The 21,964-nt window shown below is 38.3% G+C and overlaps 1 protein-coding gene across 28 annotated transcripts in view; it reads left to right on the top strand.

Annotated features, from left to right (window-relative positions):
• The first annotated feature begins 2,223 nt into the window (after window positions 1-2,223).
• Window positions 2,224-21,964, top strand: part of VTI1A (vesicle transport through interaction with t-SNAREs 1A) — a 280,707-nt gene continuing 260,966 nt past the window's right edge. For 6 of the 28 annotated variants that reach the window (XM_026069618.1, XM_026069622.1, XM_026069620.1 and 3 more), the window contains exons 1-4: window positions 2,224-2,705; window positions 4,391-4,708; window positions 8,828-8,886; window positions 14,243-14,353. In XM_026069618.1, the coding sequence (XP_025925403.1) occupies window positions 4,504-4,708; window positions 8,828-8,886; window positions 14,243-14,353 (375 nt within the window). In that variant the 5' untranslated portion in view covers window positions 2,224-2,705; window positions 4,391-4,503. Of the gene's footprint in view, window positions 2,706-4,390; window positions 4,709-6,278; window positions 6,389-8,827; window positions 8,887-14,242; window positions 14,354-21,964 lie in introns of those variants that run through there. The other 22 variants (XM_026069633.1, XM_026069635.1, XM_026069629.1 and 19 more) reach the window with 14 other exon arrangements.

The raw sequence follows: 21,964 nt of genomic DNA, 5'->3' as shown, positions 1-21,964 counted from the left end.
GGTCCCCGCGGGCCCGGCGCGCTGCCGCCCGGCCGAGAGCTCCCCCGGCTCTGCGCGGCCGCCGGCTCCCCGCAGCGGGCGGCTGGGGGCTGCGTCGGGWTTTTGCTGTGCTCTCTGCCTGCGTCCCCTCTCCAGGCTGTGGTTTTTTGCTCCTGCACAGCGAAGCCGGGCTCCCCCTCTTAGCTCTCCCCCGTGTGCTGGCACACGTGTTTATGCAGCAAGCTGGTTCATGAAACGTATTAAAAGTAACCTGAGAGAGCGTTGTTTGCTGGCTGGCTCCCAGGATCGCTCCCCTTGCCGCCCCAGTAACTGAAGGGCCGAGCAGTGCAGGGGCTGGACCTGAGTGGATGTTCCCTGAGCAAGCGTTGCTGTCAACACTCTTTATTATGATCTTGCCACAACACAACTAATACTAATTAAACTTTTTTTTATTCTTTAACACTTGTGGCATAGAGAGAATTTGTGCATGATTTCACCCAAGTCATTATTTTTGCTGTCTACTATTAAAGTAATTGATTTGGATAATTGTCTGTGGTGACTCATATGTAGGAAGAGATTCAAAGAAATCAGCGTTCATTTACTTTAATGTGTTTGTCAGTAGCCTGCAGCATCCTTGATCTGATTCATAACCTATCTTTGCAGCAGGGACAACAATGTCTACTTGACTGTTCGGATAGACAGCTGGGGATGTTAATCTCTTCAACCAGTCTAGCAGGAATTTCCAGTGCATATGAAGCAGTACCCTAGTGCGGGACTCCCAGTATGGGGCAGAGGGAAGCTGAGAATAGCTGGATTTCTCATCCGTTCCTCTTATAACTCAGCTTAATGCTTCTTCTGTACTCAAGTCATTAAGTATTTCTGTCTGTACTTTCTAAACACATTTCCTGAAGCTTGGGGATACCTTGGGGATACCTCAACTATGAGTATCTTTTGAAGAGAGAATAAAAAAACACACACTAACAGTATACTTGTCTATATGACCAAAGCAAAAAACCAACCAACCAASCAAGCAAAAAAACTTAAACCATACATCTGGGACCAAGGAATAACCTCTTATTTTTAGAGTGAGGAAACACATCATGAGAAGTAATGACTTTAAATAGGCTTTGAGGTAGGCAATCAGCATGAAAGAAGCCTCCCCTAAAACATCAGATCCCAGGGCAACACTAATTCAGAGGTCCGAAATACATCTGAAATGAATAAATAGGGGAATTTGGAGTAAAAATGTACTCAGTTTTGGAATATTATGTCTAGTTCTGATGTTAGTTAAGTTAGAAAGTCCATTGATAAAGCAAGGTTCAGTGACCAATTGCAAGAATGATTAAAGGGCAGAAAACTGTGCCTTCTCATAGGCTTAACAAAGCTATTTTGCTGTTAGGCTTAACAAAAAGGGCATTAGGCGATAATTCAATTACAGTCTGTAGATACTTAGGACGGCAAAAGCTTTTTTTATCTTGTAATATTTCTGTTGCCCAGAGAGGTTGTGGAGTCTCCATCCTTGCAGATATTCTAAAGCCATCTGGGTGAGGTCAGAGATTGGAATTTAGAGCTGGCATAATTCAGGCTACRTAGGCGCAATAGTTAACCTTTACGTAGCCACTAGAGCAGTTTAATGAGGGGTTGCAGTAAACCTGCTGTTTCAGAAGGAGTTGCTCGCTCTTCAGTAGTGAATTTAAGGATCTCTTGTACGAACAGGAAGACACATTATAAATGCAGTAGTGCCTCATGTTCTAAAAATCTGAAATGCTGCACAGTGAGTTCATTGAAAAAAAAATAGAGATTTAATTTGCTAGTTGTATGCAGTTTGTAAGCTATCAGTGTCTGTTCTTCAGCAGGAAAAATATTTTGCTTAACAGTAGTGGATTTCCATAATCCTCTCCTTAAAGGCAGTCTCCTTTTTCACTTAGCGAGTCTTTCAAGCTTAGATATGAGTGAATGAAGAGTATTGTGTTAGGCAGTGACATAATGTGTGAGTACCAGGCTTTGAAATCATGATTCTTTTCTGGGATCATTAGAAGGGATTTTTAGCACTTGCTGTCCTCTCAGAGGAGGAAGAATGCTTTTTCCCTGTGGGATCAATAGTGTGGCATTGGGGTAAATGGCCTTGAGTTATGACAACAGCTAAATTTCTGAGGTTCCATGTCAGGATTTGAGGCTGGTGGTTTGTGGTTTGGACTGGCTTGTGTTAAGACTACTTGTTGCACTGTATACTTATGAATGAAAGAAATGTTTCAGTTTTCAGGGCTATTCTCTTACTTTARACCAGAAAGCAGTCCTAGCTAACAGAGGCATTTTACTGCTTGGTGGGGAGAGAGGAAAAAAACCCCAAAACTCTGAATATGCTAAACACTTTAAACAGAAATATTTTAAATAMACATTTTTCCCTTGTTTCTTAATAGGAATATTTGCAAGATCTTTGCTTCTTCATCACCAGAAGTTCCAGTTAGTTCTTGTGGAGATGGCTGGGAGTTCCTCAAAAGGAGGATATGATTCAAAGTGGGAGGGGGACATGAGGAGACATGCACATGAGGTGGCATTTTTCAGCAGCAGTGATTTGAGAGAGATTGCTGATGGCCTTCTTCCCCCACCCTGGAAGAAGCAGGATGAAAGGTGTAAGAACTGGTGCTACTTCTGCATAAGACAAAGAGATCTTCTGAAGTCTAGTGACTGATTTAATTCCTTCTGCTACCCAAGATGGACCTGCTGTAAGCTTCATGTTCAGTTCAATTGGAGAAGTACTGGCTAATTGTTTTTCCAGCATTCCTGTGTTTGGTGTTGTCAGGACTTGATGCTATCGTGTGTTCTAGGAGGATGGTGGCTCAACAAACAATCCTATTGTCACAGTACATAAATAGTTCAGCAAGGAACATAACAAAGGCGCTCTGATGCTACAGAAACAATAAGCAGTAGGGGCAATAGACCGTCTTGGGAAGAAATATCTTCTGTAAAGGCAAACGTCATCTGGAGATTTAAAGAAAGTGTTCTCAGTTGAGAAATGGCTTTTAAATAGATATTCTGTGCTGCTGCTGCAGGTCTCTGGAAAGTGAAGATCACTGGCTGTGTGTTTTTTATTAATATTCCTTGGTGTTGTAGAGAAATATCTTCATCTTGTGATATGACCAAAAATACATATAAAATTTGATTGCTTGAGCTGAAAGAGCATGTTCCCAGCACAGATCGGGATGTTTAGCCTTTTCCCAGTACTGCAGCCTCTGGGCGCTGAGGTTTTTAGATTACAGCACTGTCTTTCTTCTGATGCTTGATACTTACATCTTCTGTTGGGCAATCAAAGCACTCTATTGCACTGTATCCAACAGATTTAGCTGAGGAAAGTCCCACCTTTAATTGTCCATTGTACTTCTGTACAGAAGTTTACTGTTCACATATTACAGCTGACTCATTGTGGTATGGCTCTGCTACCTGATTTTACAGCCCCATAAATTACTCAAAAATCAAGTTGTCTGGGCTTTTCTTTATATATATTAGGCTCTAAACTGCTGTGGCCAAAGGGAAAAAAAACCTTCCATTTGTCTTTGCTGTTGGACAGTAACTTCTCGCAAAGTGGTGTTAGGTGAACATGTAAACCCTCCGGTCTAGTGCAGCAAAATTTGCCAGTGGCCTGTGTACTGAAGCCCTCTGTCACTCAGTCTCTTTCTTAGCACATGCTAATAAAAAGAAGTAATTCCACAAGCAGTGAGACTAATTGATCTTGGTCCGTTTCTTTTTTTTGTTTGTTTCTTGGCTGATGGTGAGCTCAGACCAGTGCTGTGTTACCTTCCTACAATTGTGGGCAGACAGGTGCCTTTCTGTAGCTCCACTGTATTTGGGGGGGTTAAAACAGTGATGAATGCAAGGGCAAAGCTGAAAGAACTGAGGAAAATATAGTAAAAGCTTGTTACATTTAAGCAAGTGAAACCCTGAATGCAAACAGGGAATGGGTTTCTTTGTAATCCTCACTCAGAAGAAAAAATCACTTTTCTTCCCTGTCTTTAGATTTATCCATATTCTGTCAATTTGACCAGTTAATATTATATTGGCTAAATGTAGTATTTTCTTCAGGATATGCTGTCTGGCAGTGTGGAGAGAAAAATCCTCTTCTGAATTTAGATAGTTTTGATGGAGCTTTTTTTTTTTTTTTTGAATTTAGATCTGATAACTGTTTACCATTTAGAGAAAAGTAGTTATAAAAAAAACTTTTCAGTCATCCATATGGTAGAAGTGTTTCTAGAAAATGATCAGGTAGACAGACTGAAAACTACCGAGTAAGACGCAGTGGATGAAATTACTTAGTAATATGATGATCTTTAGCTGGATCATAACTTGTTTGTCCTGATCTGCTAGATTAGTGACAAGCTTCACTTAGACTAACTCCCTCTGCCCTCATCTGCAGGCTCTGAGCAAGTTGTCCGGTGCCGTCCTGATCCCTGAGGGGATTCTGACTGCGAGGGAGAGATGGTTGTTTCTGTAGCATAACCGGGGCAGAAAGGCAACGGTATCTTGCTGATGCTAAACAATGTGAAAACCATTCCAGCAAGTGCTTTCTTGGCTCTGACTGACGACATTGTAGCATTTTATGCTTCTGTTGCTGATACCAACAGCATGCCTGGATGTATTGGCAGCCCTGCAGGCAAGTGGCTCCAGACAGCATATTTCCATCAGGAGTTATATGGATTCAGCCGGAGGGGGAGAAGAAAGGGAAACCAAATGGGTACTTTTTATGATACTGTTGTGAGCTTGCTTTACTCACCGAAGTGACCCTTCTCAGTTGTGCTGCCCCTTGTTGCCCTGGGGATTGTACGGTGTTGCATCCCCAAGAAGATAAGTAGTTGCAACCTAACTTCAGCTGCTTTCCTGGAAATCCACGAAGATCTTGTCYCCAAAGTGTGGTGCCAAGCTGTGGCCATGTGCCAACCCACACATCCGTATTTGAAGGAACAGCATAGCCATTGCTTTCAGAAGGCCTCACTCCCTCAATTGCTCTGGTCAGCAGTTACGTGATTATGCATTGATAAATCTGTCAGGATACTAAAATTTTAGTCTGAAGTTAGGTTAAAGTGTGATACTAACCAAACTACTGAAAATAATTTGAATGTCTCCTTAATTGTATGGGAGCAGTTTTAATAGGACCTCCTTGTGCACTACTGAGCGTTTCCTACCGAGGTCCATAGTTTGTTAACATCTCTGTGGGTATGCGTGGTCTTATTGATCATCACAGCTCGTTTGTACCTGTATTGTACAGTGAGGAAGGAAGGTTCAGCATGACAAGGTCTTTGAAGACTTTGCCTCTTTTATGCAGGGAATGGGACTTTTCTCAGAAACRTCATACACAATAATGATGTAACTGCAAAAGGTAAACTGAGTTTTCCCAGAATAATTTCTATGTTTGTGGCAGAACAGGAGAAAGGAGTTGTTTCAGTAGCCACAAAGCAGATGCAGATGACTGAATTATGCATTTGTAAGGCTGAAGAAAGAGTGGATGGATCTTGTTATAGGTCTGGAGTTCAAGGACTGATCAATATTGTATTATAGATTCCATGCAAAGTTTGTGTACAAGCAAAGGAAAACACCACTGTTGTCCAAACAGTGGAGAGAATCAGAAGCTTAATACTGGAAACGCACTGCCACTGATAGCAGTCCAGCTGGCATTTTTATCTTTCTTGAAACAAATAGGGTGGATGACTAGTGTAAAGAACTACTATGGAACAAATAATCTCGCAGGTGTAAAATGCAGTGATGAACTGTAATGGGCTGTAAAGAGTTCAACAGTAAGGTAACTCAGTATTCAATTAAATGCTAGGTAGCTCTTGTAATCACAAATGCACACAGAGTTTGAACAGCATGAAATAGCTTTTTAAAAAAACTTCACATCCCTAAATTTCAGGTTACTTCATTTAACTTAATGTGTATAGAAATTGTAATTCAGTAAAACTTGGGAGAATGTTGGAAATTACTATAGTACATTTATTTTCTGCTGCTATATTCTGGATCCTATTTCAATTGCAATAAAATGGCATTGTGTATTTCATCTCTTACATTGTTTTTCCTTTGGTGCATCATCATCATCATCTTGCCCACTTGCAAATGAAGGGAGGAACAGAGCTGTTCTGTGATGCTGGGTGGGGGAATTGGAATACACGGGCATGGGAGTGGCAGACTTCTTTTCTTTTCTTTTCTTTTCTTTTCGGTCAGGAGTAGGGAGGGTTAATTAATCTAATTTTAACCATTAGATTTTTCTGTCTTTAGTGCCATCCTGAGTACCTGGTGGGGAATAGAAGAAAGCAAAGTTAGTGGAAAACTAGAAGTGCTGCATGGGAAATGAGCAAATCCAGCTTCTGCTGTAGTAGCATCCACCAGATGTGGCAGTGTGCATTCAGGATTTGCAAGAAAGGTGGTCRCTTCCATGGCTTCGCCTCTGTATAAAGGATTACTTGATCAAATTCTGGGCCCCTTTCAAGGATATGAAGGGAACGGTGTTTGGGGAGGGTTCTGGGGTGAGCTCAAACTTTTTATTTGTGGGAGGATTCTAGTGGTTCCTCCCCACTTGTGTCATTGACAGAGTTGCTGTTACTCAGAGTATTTCAGTCTTTTCCAGTATTTTATTCTAGCTATATTTGCCAGATACAGTCATTCAGTTTTTACTGCTGTCACCCAGAAACACTTTGATTTGCACATGTAGAATATGGTGGAGTCGGGGCCTGAGGCTGTCTCGGCACTAGGTGAGCCCCATCAGCACTGGAGCACTGGCTTATCCAGTCTAACTGCTGAAGGAGTCTCTGCTGACTCTCTGGTTGGCTGTAATACATGCTTGAGAACTTGGGTTTCTCTGAGAGGAATTTTCCCTTAGTTAAGCACCTCAGCTAATAGTCTCATTTTTGGACTTTATGTGAATCGTCACAAATTCTGCAACACTATAGCAACTTCTTGGGTAATAATCCAGTGTAGACTTGTTCTTGTGAATCTGCTATGTGCAGCATGGTGTATCCTCAGAGGATGGTCTTTCTAGTCCTTGCGTTGCTGGTTGTTTGCAAAGATCTCTGTGTCTTGTTAGAGGTGGAAAGATGATCCTGAACCTGATCCTCTCTACAAGCAGAGCTCCAACGTGTGTAACTGAAGAAGAAGGAGAGATAATGATGTTAGCATGTCCTTAAATGAGTGTCAGGTCATGAGAGAATAACAATGGAGAAGCAGAAGACAGATGGATAAATGTCCAAATGTCATTCAGGATAGTGTGGAATAACAGTAGGAGGATTCAGCTGAAATGCAGCCTGCTTGTAGTGGGGATACTTCACCAAAAACTCTGTAGCAATATAATCTTTCTGAAGTAGTTTTGTTGCTTTTTAGGAAGGTTAGTTCTAGGGCACGTTTCACCTTATGTGGCAGGAGTTTCTAACTTTGGTTGCTATCTTGGCACCCCCCAATTTCTGCCTAAGGCACTCACTTTGCTTAAAACTAAAGCGCTTCAGCCCAGGAAAGACTATACATAAAGGGGTCCCTGGGTAAAATTCAGTGCTTTGTGGTGTGCAGAGGATCTGATGAGATCATTGGGTAGTCCCTTTTGGTCTTTAAACACTGAATACAAGGATACAAAGAGATCATATGGAAGAGAAACAAAGAAATTCAGGCTAAAAGATCCTAAAGCTTAAAGATATACAATAAAGTCTCTTGTGCCACTGTAGACTTGTCCCTTGTCATCTCTAGGGAGTAATGACTGGAGATACTCTAAAGCAATGCATTATTTATCTGCTTCATTAGGTGAACCAATAGTATAATGAGATATCTGTGCTGGTGGTTTCAAATGAGCATTGGCATAAAGGTTAGTATCTTAGAGTTTTGTTGTTAACTTCATTGAGGCTATGGGTGGATTTCCAATGCGAGGGATGGCTTTGGGGCCATGCAAGAGGCAAAAGCAGTGCAGATGGCAGTATTACAGCCCCTGAATGCCCCTAGTAATTCAGYACTTAGGGGACTTTTTCATTACCTGATGACTGAATATTCTCAGAAAGTCACCTTTCATGCTATAATAAACTAAATCGTTAAGCAGTTGGAATATTTGACAGATATAGCACTGAATCTCAGTTCTCATTTCATACTGGACTCCCTGCCTGAGAATGGATGGTTAGAGACAGGTCGAGAGTCAGACACACTCTCTACTTGGACTCTTGTACGTGGGGAAGCTATAGAGCTATAGGAGCTATAGACTTTTTGGACAACCTGGCACATTCAACTCTGAAGATGATGCTTGGTGCATATAGCTCATAACTGACTTTAATTTTTTTTTTTCCTTTCACCTTTTAATACTAGTTTACATTTTTACTGTTATTAGGAGCAGATTTCCTGTGGCATTTCATTTTGTCTTTTTTTGAAGTAAGAGGCCCAGGGGTCTAGACCTAGCATAAAGGAGGGGAATAGAGACCTTGTTTTTCTTCAGTGTCTGGATTCATTACAAGTAGGATGTTTGGTTTTATGCAAAKAAATATAATAAATCTTTGTTTTTTAAACCATGAGTATTTTTTTCAATTTGTCATAACCTATGTTGTTGTACACATCCAGCCTCTTCCTGTTGAGGCCGAACTCTTACAGTTTGAGCAACCATAACTCTTTTCCTAATTAGAAAACTCCTGCATGACAAAGCAGAATATTTCAAGCATCTTCCAATCTCAATTAAAAAAAAATTGCTAATATGGGTGTCATAGTGCATGCTAATGTCACACAGAATAAATCCCTTGAGTCAGCTTTAACTGATACGTATAAGCTTATTTTGAAATGGTGTATTCTTCTTTCGTGGCAAGAACACAATTATATTGGTGTCTTCATAATTCTATTTCAGATGAGAAGAAGCAGATGGTTGCAAATGTTGAGAAACAGCTAGAAGAAGCAAGGGAACTGGTATGTCATGGCTTTTCATATGTTAACTGCCAATTCCTGGCAAAAATAATAGTATCATTAATGGTAACATTTAGCATACATGATGGCCTAGAAATACTATGTTAATATTTTAGAATATGAAATACACAAGATTAAAATATTTGATGTATTCCCCTTGGGTTAAGCGATTTAAGGTTGGTATTATTATTGCAAGCTATTGCCGGCTGCTACAGGCTTTGAATTGTGGATTTGTTTTTTTGCTCCAGGATTTACGTTCAGTATTTACACACCTAGAGCTTTTTTTCCTCATAGGATCCACTTTRTACTTGATTTAATCTGTCTGATAGTCTTGTAGAGTAATAGGTCGTTTTTTCTCTTTTAGTAAATGAGTAAACTGAGGCATAAAGATATTTAGCCATTTGAGGTCACGGTAGGCGATGGTAGTGTGGGATATTGATCTGAGAAAAATATATATGTTAACCAAGCATTAGTTAGTGGTCTGCGATGACAGAAGAAAGCAATATACATTAAGCATTTGTGGCTTTTTCTATTTTGTTCCCATTACAAACTGTCATATACTTCATCTGGAGTACAAAGTAAAGTTTTATAGATGTGGAGTGACTGAGCAAGGGTGTTTAGTCACAGTAAAAATTGACTTTTTTCCACATAGCCAATAGTTCTCTATCTGAAGTTCCTTTTGTTTATTACCTACAAAGGAGTTTGGTCTATATAGTGTCAGAAATGTTATCTAAAAGTTAGGACAGGGGAATGCAATTAGTCCTCCTACTCTGAAAGCTTTTAAAGTTTTTAAAACTAAGCAACTTGAATATTGACTAAACAATAATATTGAAACTTTTTTTAAGTTTGTGACATAGGAAGAAAAAGACTTCTAGTATGTTTGTGGACACACGTGGTGGTTTTGTTTTAAGAATTCAATTCAATTCAGTTTAGGCTTGCAGACAGAGCACTGGAGAGTTGGATCTCAGGATGACTCCACTGCAGGCTGCCTCAGCGACCTTGGCAAGGTGCCTAACCTCGCTGACTCAGTATTCTCAGTGAGAAACATGATAAAATTACTGTTCCACCTCATGAGGATGTTCTGAAGATACATTAAGGCTTTGAGGCACTTCCATTTGCAAATAGATGAAGGAAAATAAAAATATACAAAGACTTTTTTTTTTTACCCTCCTTTTTATGGCTACTTGGCAAAAAAAAAAAAAGGATATGGCAGTACAGGGAAATTGCAGCATGGGTGTTCTGGTGAAAAAACATTCAGATTTGGTTTTCTGTTCTAAATAAGTTTGGAAGGAGCAGAAATTGAGTTAATGGCTCATTATCTTTTTCTGACATAAGAAGGGAAGTAATCTAAATTTGTATTTATTATAAGATTAAAAAGTAAATCCTGTTTCACCATTTTTCTTCTAATAATGAACTTAATTTAATGTACTGACTTTCTTCATGCTTTTGTTTTAGATCTTGTTGCTAACACTACTAGACAGGTGCTTCATGCAATTATTGGCTTTAAGCAATTACCTAACATGTTAATGATTAATGTCAAGGCTTGGGTTTAAAATCAATTTGAACAAACCTGCTAATAACAGAACTGATTAAAAAGATCCCTTTTTTAAACTAAGGGCTGCAGCAGAAAACCAAAGCAAACCTAATTCCTTGCCACTGATAGTTTTCATGCACTGGCTTGCTTCCTGAAGCACCATTGCTGGGATTAGCTGATTTTGTTTTATTTTCTACTTGGTTAGGAAATAACCATCTCATGTATTATAAATATTATTGTAGAGRTATTGACTATTGATATTTACATTGGCTAATCATTGATTCTTTTTTTTTTAAATACTGTCTGCTTTGGGTAAAATCACTACTCTAATTGAACTAATATATACAGAACTGACACCAAAACCTTTTCAGACTCCCAAGTTGCCTTTTCAAGCCATTGATGTTGAGTGAGAGATCTCCGGAGAGAAATCCTGTCATTCTTGCATTCCATGCAGTAGTATCTGAGTGTTTCTTTTCTTTTTTCTTTTTAACTGTGATTTTAAGTAAGATGAATGCTGTGATAAGTTTAGAGAAATTCTTTGAAGTATAAAATCTACAATGTGCTAGAAGAGCTAGAACTAACATTTTTGAATAAAGTTCTGTTTTTAAGAAGAAAATCTGACCATGAACTACATGCCCCTATGTTTTATGAAGTGCACATCACAAAATTGTTGTATTAATTTAAATTTACAGTGTTGCAAATGCTAGGATTTTTCTTACTTAAGCACTTGCTTTTTTTAAATTTAGATCTCTCTTTTAGCCCAAGGACTTTAGGAATCTGCATAAGTTAGTGAAGCTCACGTTTCAGAAAATGCTATCAACTTTGCCCAAACTGCCACTAGCTGGGCAGTTGGCTACTGCTTATCCCCGTTTTTTAATAGTCTTTCCACAGCTAAGAAAACCATCTCTTTTTGCAAAGAGAACAAAACTTTGCTATTAGGGAGGCTGGATGAGTTCTGGTAGRAAACTGTTTTTGTCATAGAGTAAATGCCATAGTGGAGTGGCCTGCTGTTCATGACAGCTTGAAGTGCAAGGATAGTGGGATACMTAAGGAAGGCTTCATGCATTAATGAGAACAGACTGATGTCATTAAAAGAGAGATTTTAGTCTGCATAGTATAGGCGATCATAGGATAATTCAGGTTGGAAGGGGCCTCAGGAGGTCTCTAGTCCAACTTTCCACTCAAAGAGTAGGAGTGAGCTGTGAGGTCAGGCCAGGTGGCTCAGGGCTTTTTCCAGTCGGGTCTTGAAAACCTCCAAGGATGGAGAGTGCACAACCTCTCTGGGCAGCCTATCCCATTGCTTGACTGTCCTCATCGTGAAAAAAGTTTCTCCTTAGATTCACAGAGGATGCAATGGGGGTTTCTTCTGAAGGAAGGTGGATCACAGTGGTCTTTGTCAGCCAAATCAGGACATTGGTAACTAGTCATCCGTATTCTCAATATTCAGCAATAGAGTTTGAAGGACCTTGAAATATTATGTAAGACATCCTTAATCCTCCAGAGGTAATTCAGTTGTAGTCCAGAGCAATTTACATGTGGAAATGTTTCTGTGGGAGAGGGAGAATTATTTTGGAGTCTCAATGGACAACATTGGCACTACCTTACCCTGTTATATTTTTGAATGAAAGTATCTGTGGCTGCCCTGCTTTTGCTGTACTCAGTGCTAGGAGTGAACTGGGTGTTGTCAGGAGCAATCCTACGAGGTTAGACCCCGAGGAGACTTAAGGACGGGACATAGTTTATGAATTTGGGTAGGAGTTAGATGCCAACACACTCAGCTTCACCATAGTGGTGGCATGTTTGAATATAAGCAATAACAGAACTTAGAGCATTTAGGTTTTCTGAAGAAAACTTCAGCTTCTACAGATGTTTTGAGATTGAAGTGCCAGGGTTTTTCTAGTTTTTTTGTAGAATTTAGCTATATTCTTCTTGCTTGTGTATGAAAAAAAATACAATTTTATGACCAATAATATGAGGTCTGAAAGTGAAGATGCATGAAATGAGGTTGCAGTTAGGTTGACATCTGCCTGAACCACTCTTTTCTGCATGACTTGGCATGGGAATTTATCAGCCCAGGCACAAAATGTACCTGTGTAATCTCATGATGACAAAAAAGTGTTAAACTTTGTTCAGCCCAGACATGGGTTCTTCATTATTGCCTGTAATGTTTCTAAGTACATGAACATTTTCCTTTGACCGCACAGTCTCTGATACTGACTCTTTGGAATGAAGATTCTGGATTTCACAGACTGTGATCTGATCCTTGATACAAATTCTGGATTTGTATGRGAGATAATTTCATTTTTAGATAACTGAAAAGAATTGAGACTTCATTAAAATATTCTGACCTTGCACATATAATTCTGTRTATGTAAGAGAAATATTTTCTATGTTTATGGAAACATTTGAAATCAAATGTATTGAAATGAAGTAGATAAGAAATAAGCCATTAACTCCAGCTATCAGCTTCATTTATAAAAACCCCTTTGGAAAGTTAAGTCTGAGAAAAAGAACTGGGTAGAATTAGAATTAGTTTAGTGTATTTCAGTTCATTACTGACTATTTAATTAAACTCTGCTTTACAGTTAATAACATTAAATACCATTTTGTATATAATCAGAATAGATCAGGCTGAATGACTTTTATTTCAGTATCTGGCAATTTCATTGATTAAATTCGGATGCTTTTCTTCTGGCATGAGACTGAAATTTTATAGTGTAAGCAAGCAATTACATAGTAATAAACTGTAGCTGTCTATTGTGAAGACTTGTAACTGGTGGTTTGGGACCCTAATTGAAAGGTACTTCTGTTTCAATTTTTTATTTTATTTTATTTTATTTAGATATTTTTAAAGTCAAGTCAGAAAGATTTTAAAAAGCAGGTAAGAGATTCTTCTGCTGTGCAAAACAGAATCCCTGAACAGAGAGCCCTGTGAGCAGGAGGCTCCATGACCTAGTGGGCAGATCATGAGCAGGCAGATTCRCCCTGGCTTTTAACTCCTTTTGACTTCCTGTGACTCTGTGCTATATTCGTGAGTTTAAGGCCCCTTAATGTTCTACATGGTAAAAGTAAATATAAGGGTTAAAGACAGAATATATCTCTGAAGTTTTAGATATATAACTGTACACCARTTTTTCAACAGTCTTTTTATTGCAGCCCTATAATTCTGTTATTTAATATACCTGAATATAGATTTGGGGTGTAGACTTAGGCAACCAGTTCAGAAAGTGCTTTCTACTGAATAAGTATTTTTCAGTAGAACAAGAATTATTTTATTAAACCTTGAGGCTGGTGATAAATACATTTTTTAATGTGAGATAGATATCTATATATATAAATCTATATAGATATCTATCTCACATTAAAAAATATATATGTATCTTTTTCACCTAGAGGTTTCCAAAAACACACACCTAGAAGGAGGTAGGCTATGTCCTGAATTATGCTTCCTTGCAGAAAGTTATTTAACCTAAGTTTCACTGGCTTCTTGTAATAAAATGTATTCATCAATGTTTGGAATTGAAATACAGAAAAGTGTGGTTAGAATCATTCATTCTGATTGTTAATATTACCAATTGTGTCATTTGTATATTTGATAGGATATCAATTATATATATATATATATATAYRYACACACACACACATATATATACCCTAATACATTTTATTTGATAACCTTTGATAACATTTCTATACCACAGGTTAAACAGCAGTATTCTTAATAAATAGAATATTTTTTGGTATTTGCGAACAATTTAGGTAAATTGATCCTTACCTTAATTATCATTTTGACGTATGTGCATCTTCCTTATTTTTACTTGCTAGCTTGAGCAGATGGAGCTTGAAGTTCGAGAGATCCCACCTCAAAGCCGGGGAATGTACAGCAGTCGTATGAGAAGCTACAAACAAGAAATGGGAAAACTTGAAGCTGATTTTGTGAGTTTTTAACTTATCACATAAAGATGGCATCCGTGAGAATTTTTTAATTTAGTTTTTTATGCAGTTATTCAAGCAATTGAGAGGATATTTTTGACTAGTGTGAGAGAGTTCTTCTGCATGTACCTTGCTGCGTATATGGACAGGTGAAAACTTAACTGGGTAAGASCAGCTTTTCCTTTTGTAGCAGAGTCTCACTCAGGTTGGTAGCCTTGAGTCTCTTTGCCTTGGATCTGAATTGTTCCTGTGTCATCAGATGTTGTGTTTATGCCTTAGCARAATTAGCCAGTATCTTAACCCTGCTTCTAAAGGAATGACTAGTAGATCATCAGAATTAATACTTTATGTATAACATAAGTATACCCTGAGCACAGAATAGCAGTCCATGTAAGATAGCTTATAGTAATGCAGGCAGTGACATGAAAAGCAATACTGTTCAGTCTCCAGTCCATGGAATTTTTAAATGTAGTTTGTCTCATGTGCACTTCATTTCTTAGTCTCTGTGATTTCTTTTCCATTGCACTTGGATTCTTCTTGGCTTTTGTACAAATTGGTTATAAATACTACATTTTTCAAGTAATAGATGCAAACTAGCAAGATCCTCTGGTCTAGAGGCTTCTGCTACAACTATCAGTCCTTTCTTGTGACTAGGATTTGTGGTGAATAGATTTACATAGAAACAAAACTGTTTTCTCTAAAATCATGAAAAGGTTCAAAGGGATTGCAAAGTGTAGGAAAATGCAACGTTAATTGGCAGCAGCTCAGTTCTGTCAGGGTGGGGAGAAAGAAATAACTGTTGGCAGTGTTTGCCATTCACTAGGGAGCTGTGAATTGCCTCGGATTGCAGGCAGCAGTTTATTCCTTCAGGGGAGGGGAGCGAGTGTTTATACCTGCAGCCAAGAAATCCAGCTGACTGTCACTCCTCTGTGCTTCTGCCAAGTTGAAGAGTCGCACAAAAATGTATTAGCTAAAAGGTGGTTGCACTTTTGTAAAGTTTGAGGAATGTAAAAAGACTTAAATCATGAATTTGAGACAATCTTGTGCATTTGACATGTGGGAAACATGCATGGCCCTGTTGGGTAAACAGCAGCTTCCAAGAGAGTGCAGTTTCTAGAGCAGAAATGAATGCTGTTTACCTCTCAGATGTAGGAGAATCCCCTGTCAACATATTTGTTGCTGGCTTTATTTTTTTATGCATCCAGAAGAGGGGAATTGGCACTTCCATATTCACAGGCAATATGGAATGGGAGAGTTCAGACCTGGACACACTTTTTATGGAAGAGAAGAAATGAGCATGGAAGAAATGTCTAAGCAGCAGGAATTATGTGATTGAAAGAACATAAATTTGTGCTTCGAATGAGAGAGCAAAAACAATGTGGGAGAGAGGCAGGAACAGATCATAATAGTGAAAAAAAGCACCCCAAAACCCAAGCATGGCATTCAGCAAAAGATCAAGAAAAGAAAGTGGAGTGAATGATGGAGTGAAGTACTGAAAAAAAACAACAGCTATGCTTGGAAAAGTTTCAATTCTCCAGAAAATACCATGTTATTATAACTAAATTCCCTCTATAATTCCAGTTTCTAGGTACTAACATTTTTCTAAGTTTGTATGTGTGGGTTTGGGAACCTTTTTTGCTTACTTTCCAGCTGAATAGCAACTTGCTGGAAACTTTATATAGCAAAATGATTCATTTGTGAGTTCAAAGAAGGAAGAGGAGGGAAGATGAAGGAAAGGAAATGTTATTTTGACTCTGTAAGCTGCTCTGGCAGCAGAGCCACTGGAGGTAGGAAGTTGAGAATGTTTGCCAAAATGAAAGTGCTTTTCAGTGTTCTGTCTGAATATTGTCCTGAATGAGTTGTGACCTGTTTGACTGTAAGCAAAGCATACAGAGTTTTTATTTAAGAGCTTTAGCAGACCTTTAGAAAAAGCAGATCTAAGTGCTTTTAAAACAAATTCACTTTTACAGGTGAAGGGAAATTTTTAACTGGGGATGATACTGGCAGTTTCAGGTCAGGATGAGCTTACAGGTTTGCTACTCAAAATTCTCAGCTCTCTTCCAAACTGCCTGCTGATGTGAGCTTGCAAAGTTGCGTGCTGATCTTTATAAACGGAATTGGAAAMTCAGCTGGATTCCATTGCATTTGGCTTGGCTCTTCCTGTGTGAAGCAACATCTGCTCTGAGGAGAGGGTAATTCTCAATCAGCTTGAAGTGTGTTTCATTTTAAAGAAACAATCTGTGTCAAACAAATTGCAAAAATTATATAGATCAGTATATTGTGTGCCTGGATTTTTTTGTTTGTTTGTTTGTTTTTGTTTTTTTTTTAAACAAGTCTCATATTTCAAGCTTGAAGTGAATGCAGTAACTGGGACTGGTAGTTTTCTTTTACATTCACCATAATGAACATAAGTTTGTTCTTGTGGGGTCCTTGTAGAATCTTGAAAACTTGCCCTAACCCAAGCAGTTATGGGAGAAAATGGTACAGCAATATATTAGGAGAAGGAAATACAAGGTGTGTCTTTATTTGAAGGATGGACGACATTAAGGTTTAAGTTGTGACATGTAATATCAGGGTGAGTTTATTTGATTTTGGGCCGTATGTATAAAAATGACAGAACACTGGACTATCAGTTGGATGTTATTTGCTACATACGGTGGCTTTTGGGCATCTTAATGTTCAGTGTTCCTTCTACATACTTTACTATGCCAGAAGTATGTTCTGAAAAATATGTATTGGAGCTTAGTTGAGCTGCTATTGAAAAGTTACTCCAAAAGTAACTTTCTAATTAACCGTAATTAACTTTCTAATCAAACAGGAACAAGTTGCAAGCAGAGATTTTTTTTTTCCCCTCTCATCGCTTAGTCTTGTTATCTTGAATCCTGCACACAATTCTTTATCAGTAGTCTGCAGTGCACAGAGGTGTTCCTGGAGGCAAGGACATCTATGCCATCGTATTGCACAGGGGTAGTTGGTAACCCAGTAATTGCATGAAATGGTATTTGAGGAGAAAAAGCCACCTTGCTCCTTCTTGGCCCCCCCTCTTGGCTAGTGGGAATGAAAAAAACAATAGTTTTGTCATTAAAAAACTCAGATATCACAGTACTGTGAATGTCTATGGTGAAAACAAACAAAAAGTATTAAACCTCAACTTAAGCCAGAGGCTAAGCCATGGTTGCTGATGCCTGCACTTGTGTTATGCGCAAGTATGTGCCGTACCTGGGAAAAGGATGTTCATTTAGTGAGCAATTCATCTGGTTTGTGAAGTAAGCGGAGGAATGGCTGTGCCAGGACAGACCAAAGAGCTATGTGGCCCAATCCCAAACGCAGTTGTCTGGGAAGAAATATTAGAACAGAGCAAACATGAAGTAATACTTTGCAATAGTTTACTGTTCAGCAAAATTATACATATCAAAAAGCTAAGTTTCAGGATTGTTTAYGATGTTTAATAAACTTTATGTATCAAAATAGAATAAAGTTGTTAAAGCTTACGTTGTCTTTTTTGACTGACAGAGGAAAATCTTAGTTTTATCACCTCATTTTCAATTAATATATATCAGTCCTGCATTTTTAGAGCGGAGTATCATTCTTTTTAGATCTTGAAAGCTGTAGTCGCAGACCTTTGGTGGTCCCAGGCTTGTGCATGGCACCGGCTTGCGGAGGCTGTGCTAATGGCTCTATCTTGTGGCCCGAAGTGGAGTTGCAGAGACCATGTACTTCTGCTTTCGGGGCTCAGTCGGCTCCTGGGGCCACCTGCTAACGTGCTCCTGAAATTGAAACCAAGCTTCCTATGAGCAGTTTTTCTTCTGCGCCTATTGATGCATCTTTCTGTGGTTTAAATCTGTAAATATTTTTTCCTCAGCTATGTGACTGAATTTGGAGTAAGCTGTGAATACAAAAATATCTATATTTTCTTGTAATCTTTTACGTAAATGGACTATTTAGTGTTGTGGGTTTTTTTCTCCCCCCCTCCAAATAAAGCTTTTTTGATCAAGTATTATCTGAAAACAGCTAGTGGTCCTTTAAACACAGGGGATTTGCAGAAGTGGTAAAAGGCTGTTGAGATTTTATCAATGCACTTTGATCTGAATCTGTCCCAGTTGGTCTTGAATTGTAACTATAACAAACGTGTGGTTATCTGCTAGTATTTGTGTTCACCTCAAGATTTCCATGTACTGGCTCATCAGGGCATCGTAAACAAAGGCAGGCGCTGTCCTGAAAACATTTTAACTGAAATATGAGGCATCAGATGCATGGAGAAATAAAAAAATCCAGTAAGACTGTATTACTCAGTAAAATTCATATTACAGAAATGAGTACTACACAATCAGTCCTGGAAGTGACATGGTATAGTCAGCAAGAACTATAGCCATCGTGAAAAAGGAGGAGGCCTAAGAACTGTTCCTGTTCTGTCAGGGTAGCACGGAGGTAAACTTTATGGGTAGTTTTTGTTGGTTTCTATTCTTACACCGTTTTGGAGGCTAAAAGAGCACCCCCTTTGTCTTCATTCTGGAGGTTAATTCAAATGTTCTCTCTGCTATAAGAAACCAACATGTACCCGTATAAGCAACTTCATTTTCTGCCAGGAGCATACTTGCCCTTGTGCATATGTACTATGTGACACGGACTGTATATGATGAAAGGGAAGCAAGCTAATTTCTTTTTAGAAGGTTGCTTGTGGTTGCAGATATGGGGTGTGTGTGGCTTTTTTTTTTTTTTTTTTTAATGAAATAAATATTGCAGAGCTGTTCTTTGAGTGGAAGTTCCAGCCCCTGCTAACTAGTAAGGAAGAGGTGCTGTGACCAGATCAAAAAACACAGGAACAAGTCATGCTTCTTTTCAGAAATGTTCGACCAGTAGTTGTAAGCTTCTTTCAAAGTGGGACGTGTTCATCATGCTTTTGGATATACAGAAAATAGAAAACATACTTTTTGCCATGCATGCTGATGGAGAGAAACATTTTTGTGGCATAAAATTACTTTTGTATTAATGACTAATTTTGTTACGTGCTGAAACTTAGTATGGATAATCATCTTATACATTAAGCTTCTTAGGAAGCAATTAGTCATCTGGCTTCATTATTTCTATTACGTATTGTTTAATATTGCATGATTAGTTCTGCTTGATTCTTCTTATTTCACATCTGTGTATTTCTGGTGAAATGTTAGATATAGAATTAAATCAATCCAAGAAACAGTACTCATTCCTTTTAAAGACTCAGAATGATACTGATTTGGGTTATTCTGACCTTGAGGAACCAGCTTAAAAGCAAGAAAAGATGAGGAGAAGCCACCGTTGTCTAGACAAATATATTGTACAAACTTATCTAAATTTAAACATTTTTGGCATTCTAGCAGTAGTTTCAGTCAATAGCTAAAATACGTTTTCACATTTCAGACATCCAACATGTTTCCTGCTAAAGATAATTGTTAAAAAGGCAATTAGTGATCAGTTTTTAAAACTGTTTAAGGAGGTCATCAGTGGAATTTCATTTGCTAAGGTTAACTCTACTGTGCGACTCCGAGGTGCCACCTGAGGCCGGACGCTAACCTGAAGAACAGATGTAATCGTGCCAGGCTGCTTCTCGCCAACACTGCTGCCCTTATTTATAGATCAGTCGCATACCCAGACAAATGGTCATAGTGCTGTAAGCATAATGAAAGACATTTGTCAAATGACAAGTAAACAGTAGATATATTTATGRCCCAGAGTCTTCCTTAGCTTTTCACATTGAGCTAAAAGTTTAGACATTGGGCCGTTGCTGCTGGATTATTTCTGTTTGTAGAGTAAAGCATTATATCTTTATAGTTACAAATTTGTAAACTGCATGTGGGACAGATGTGTATAGCTTCATAGTGGCATCCCAAAGAAAGTATTAAAAAGAAGCAACCCACCATGAGTAGATGTTGTGTACACCGCACACAAACAGGCACGCCTGTAGTAAAAACCTGATCTTGCTGACAAATTTGAAATTTTTGAAATCAGTTTTAATTTCTCTGTGTGAGCAGTGTAGCTCTTCTCAACRGAGGCTTTGGAGAATGTATTTTAATGCACACAAGATTAAACTGATAAGTTTCAGAAGACAGAATTTGAAATATCTGACTGTGTATTTTGTCAATCTAATTTTGAGAAAATATTTTGTAGACTGACGTTGACCATAGGTTAGTTTTTCTAATATCACAGACTGCAATGACTTATATTTCATGTCACATATTTTCAGTCACTGTTGATTATGCCTTCTTCTCTGACCAGAAAAGAAATCTATTTTTTTCTTTTACAGATAAGGCTAAAATGAATCCTAGTCTCAGCCTTACCTAAATGGCCAAACCAGTCAAGCTGTTCAATTTTTTTTTTTTTTTTTTTTTTACTTTATGGTCACCTTACATCTGTTATCATCTGTGTGTTTGAAGATGCAAAATGGAGTATTTTCTTCATGTTTTTTGAATACTAAAGAGTGGTGTTGGTTGAAGGACTAGAGAACTGCTCATTCACTATTTGCTTACTTTAAAAATGCAGATTTTATAGAAACTGTGTTGCCATTTGAAGCCAGAAATCACAGTGAGAATATATAAGAACATACAGTCTCTTCTGAATAGTCCAATTATTTTATGGATTTTCTTTTTCCGTATTCCCAGTCCCTTCAAAATGCTCCTATATACAGAACAGCCCTAGTGAATCAGATTGAAGGACCAGCTACCATAGTATTCTGACAGCAGCCACTAGTATATGCATATTAAAAAAAAAAAAAAAGGACAGTCCAAATATCAAGGAAGACTACCCGGTCAGCAGTTTAGGATTTTCTTGAGCTAGAGGGTTGTATCTAGAGCTGCATTCTTCATAGCCTTGATAACCTTCTCTTTCACAGATTTGTCCAGTTAGTATTTAACCTGATTCATACTTAGGACATGTCAACGTATTGGGGGGGGGGGATAATGAGATCCCCATCTTAACTATGCACTATGTATATAAACAGTTTTAAGCCTGTTGCAGATAATTTTGCTGGGTTTCTCTAGTTGTCTTTTGGCAACAGTAATAAATAAATAATAAATACATTGCTCTCTACTCATTTTACTTATGCAATTAAAAATTGTATAGGCCTTTCTTAGCTTGCCTTGACAAACCCTACCCTGGAATGAAGGATCTAGTCTGAGTTCTCCTAAGGAAGCCAGTTCATGTTTCTGAACATAATTTTTGCCCTTTGCTGTGCCATTTTTACATACGCAGTAGCTTTGCTGAGATAGGTTAATCAGACCTCTACGCTGTGTTCAAACTGCTCTGTACAGTGGCACCATTTTTTTCTCTGTTCCTTTTCTAATAACTTTTCATATGATATTTGCCTACTTGGCTGCTGCTGAACATTAGGCTAACGTCTTTTCTGGAGAGGAAAATTCTACATTGTCTTCAGTTTGTTTTTACTTGTGTCTRTTTGCCTTGGTGGGTTTGTGGTAGAATGTGGAGGCATTATTTGACCTTTTGCAGTTATGTTATTTTTAATTTCTCAATTTCTAAATGGGAAAAAGGTGATGCGGGAAAGAATATTCCTTTTTTTTTTTTTTTGGTAACATTCATTGCCTAAACTGTGGGTGTTTCTTTTGTTTTTTTCTTTCTGTTTGT

This window comes from Apteryx rowi, unplaced genomic scaffold, assembly GCF_003343035.1.
Source record: "Apteryx rowi isolate R43461 unplaced genomic scaffold, aptRow1 scaffold_3, whole genome shotgun sequence".
NCBI lineage: Eukaryota > Metazoa > Chordata > Aves > Apterygiformes > Apterygidae > Apteryx > Apteryx rowi.
Note: the sequence above shows the minus strand (reverse complement) of the source record. Positions and strands in the feature narration are given on the sequence as shown.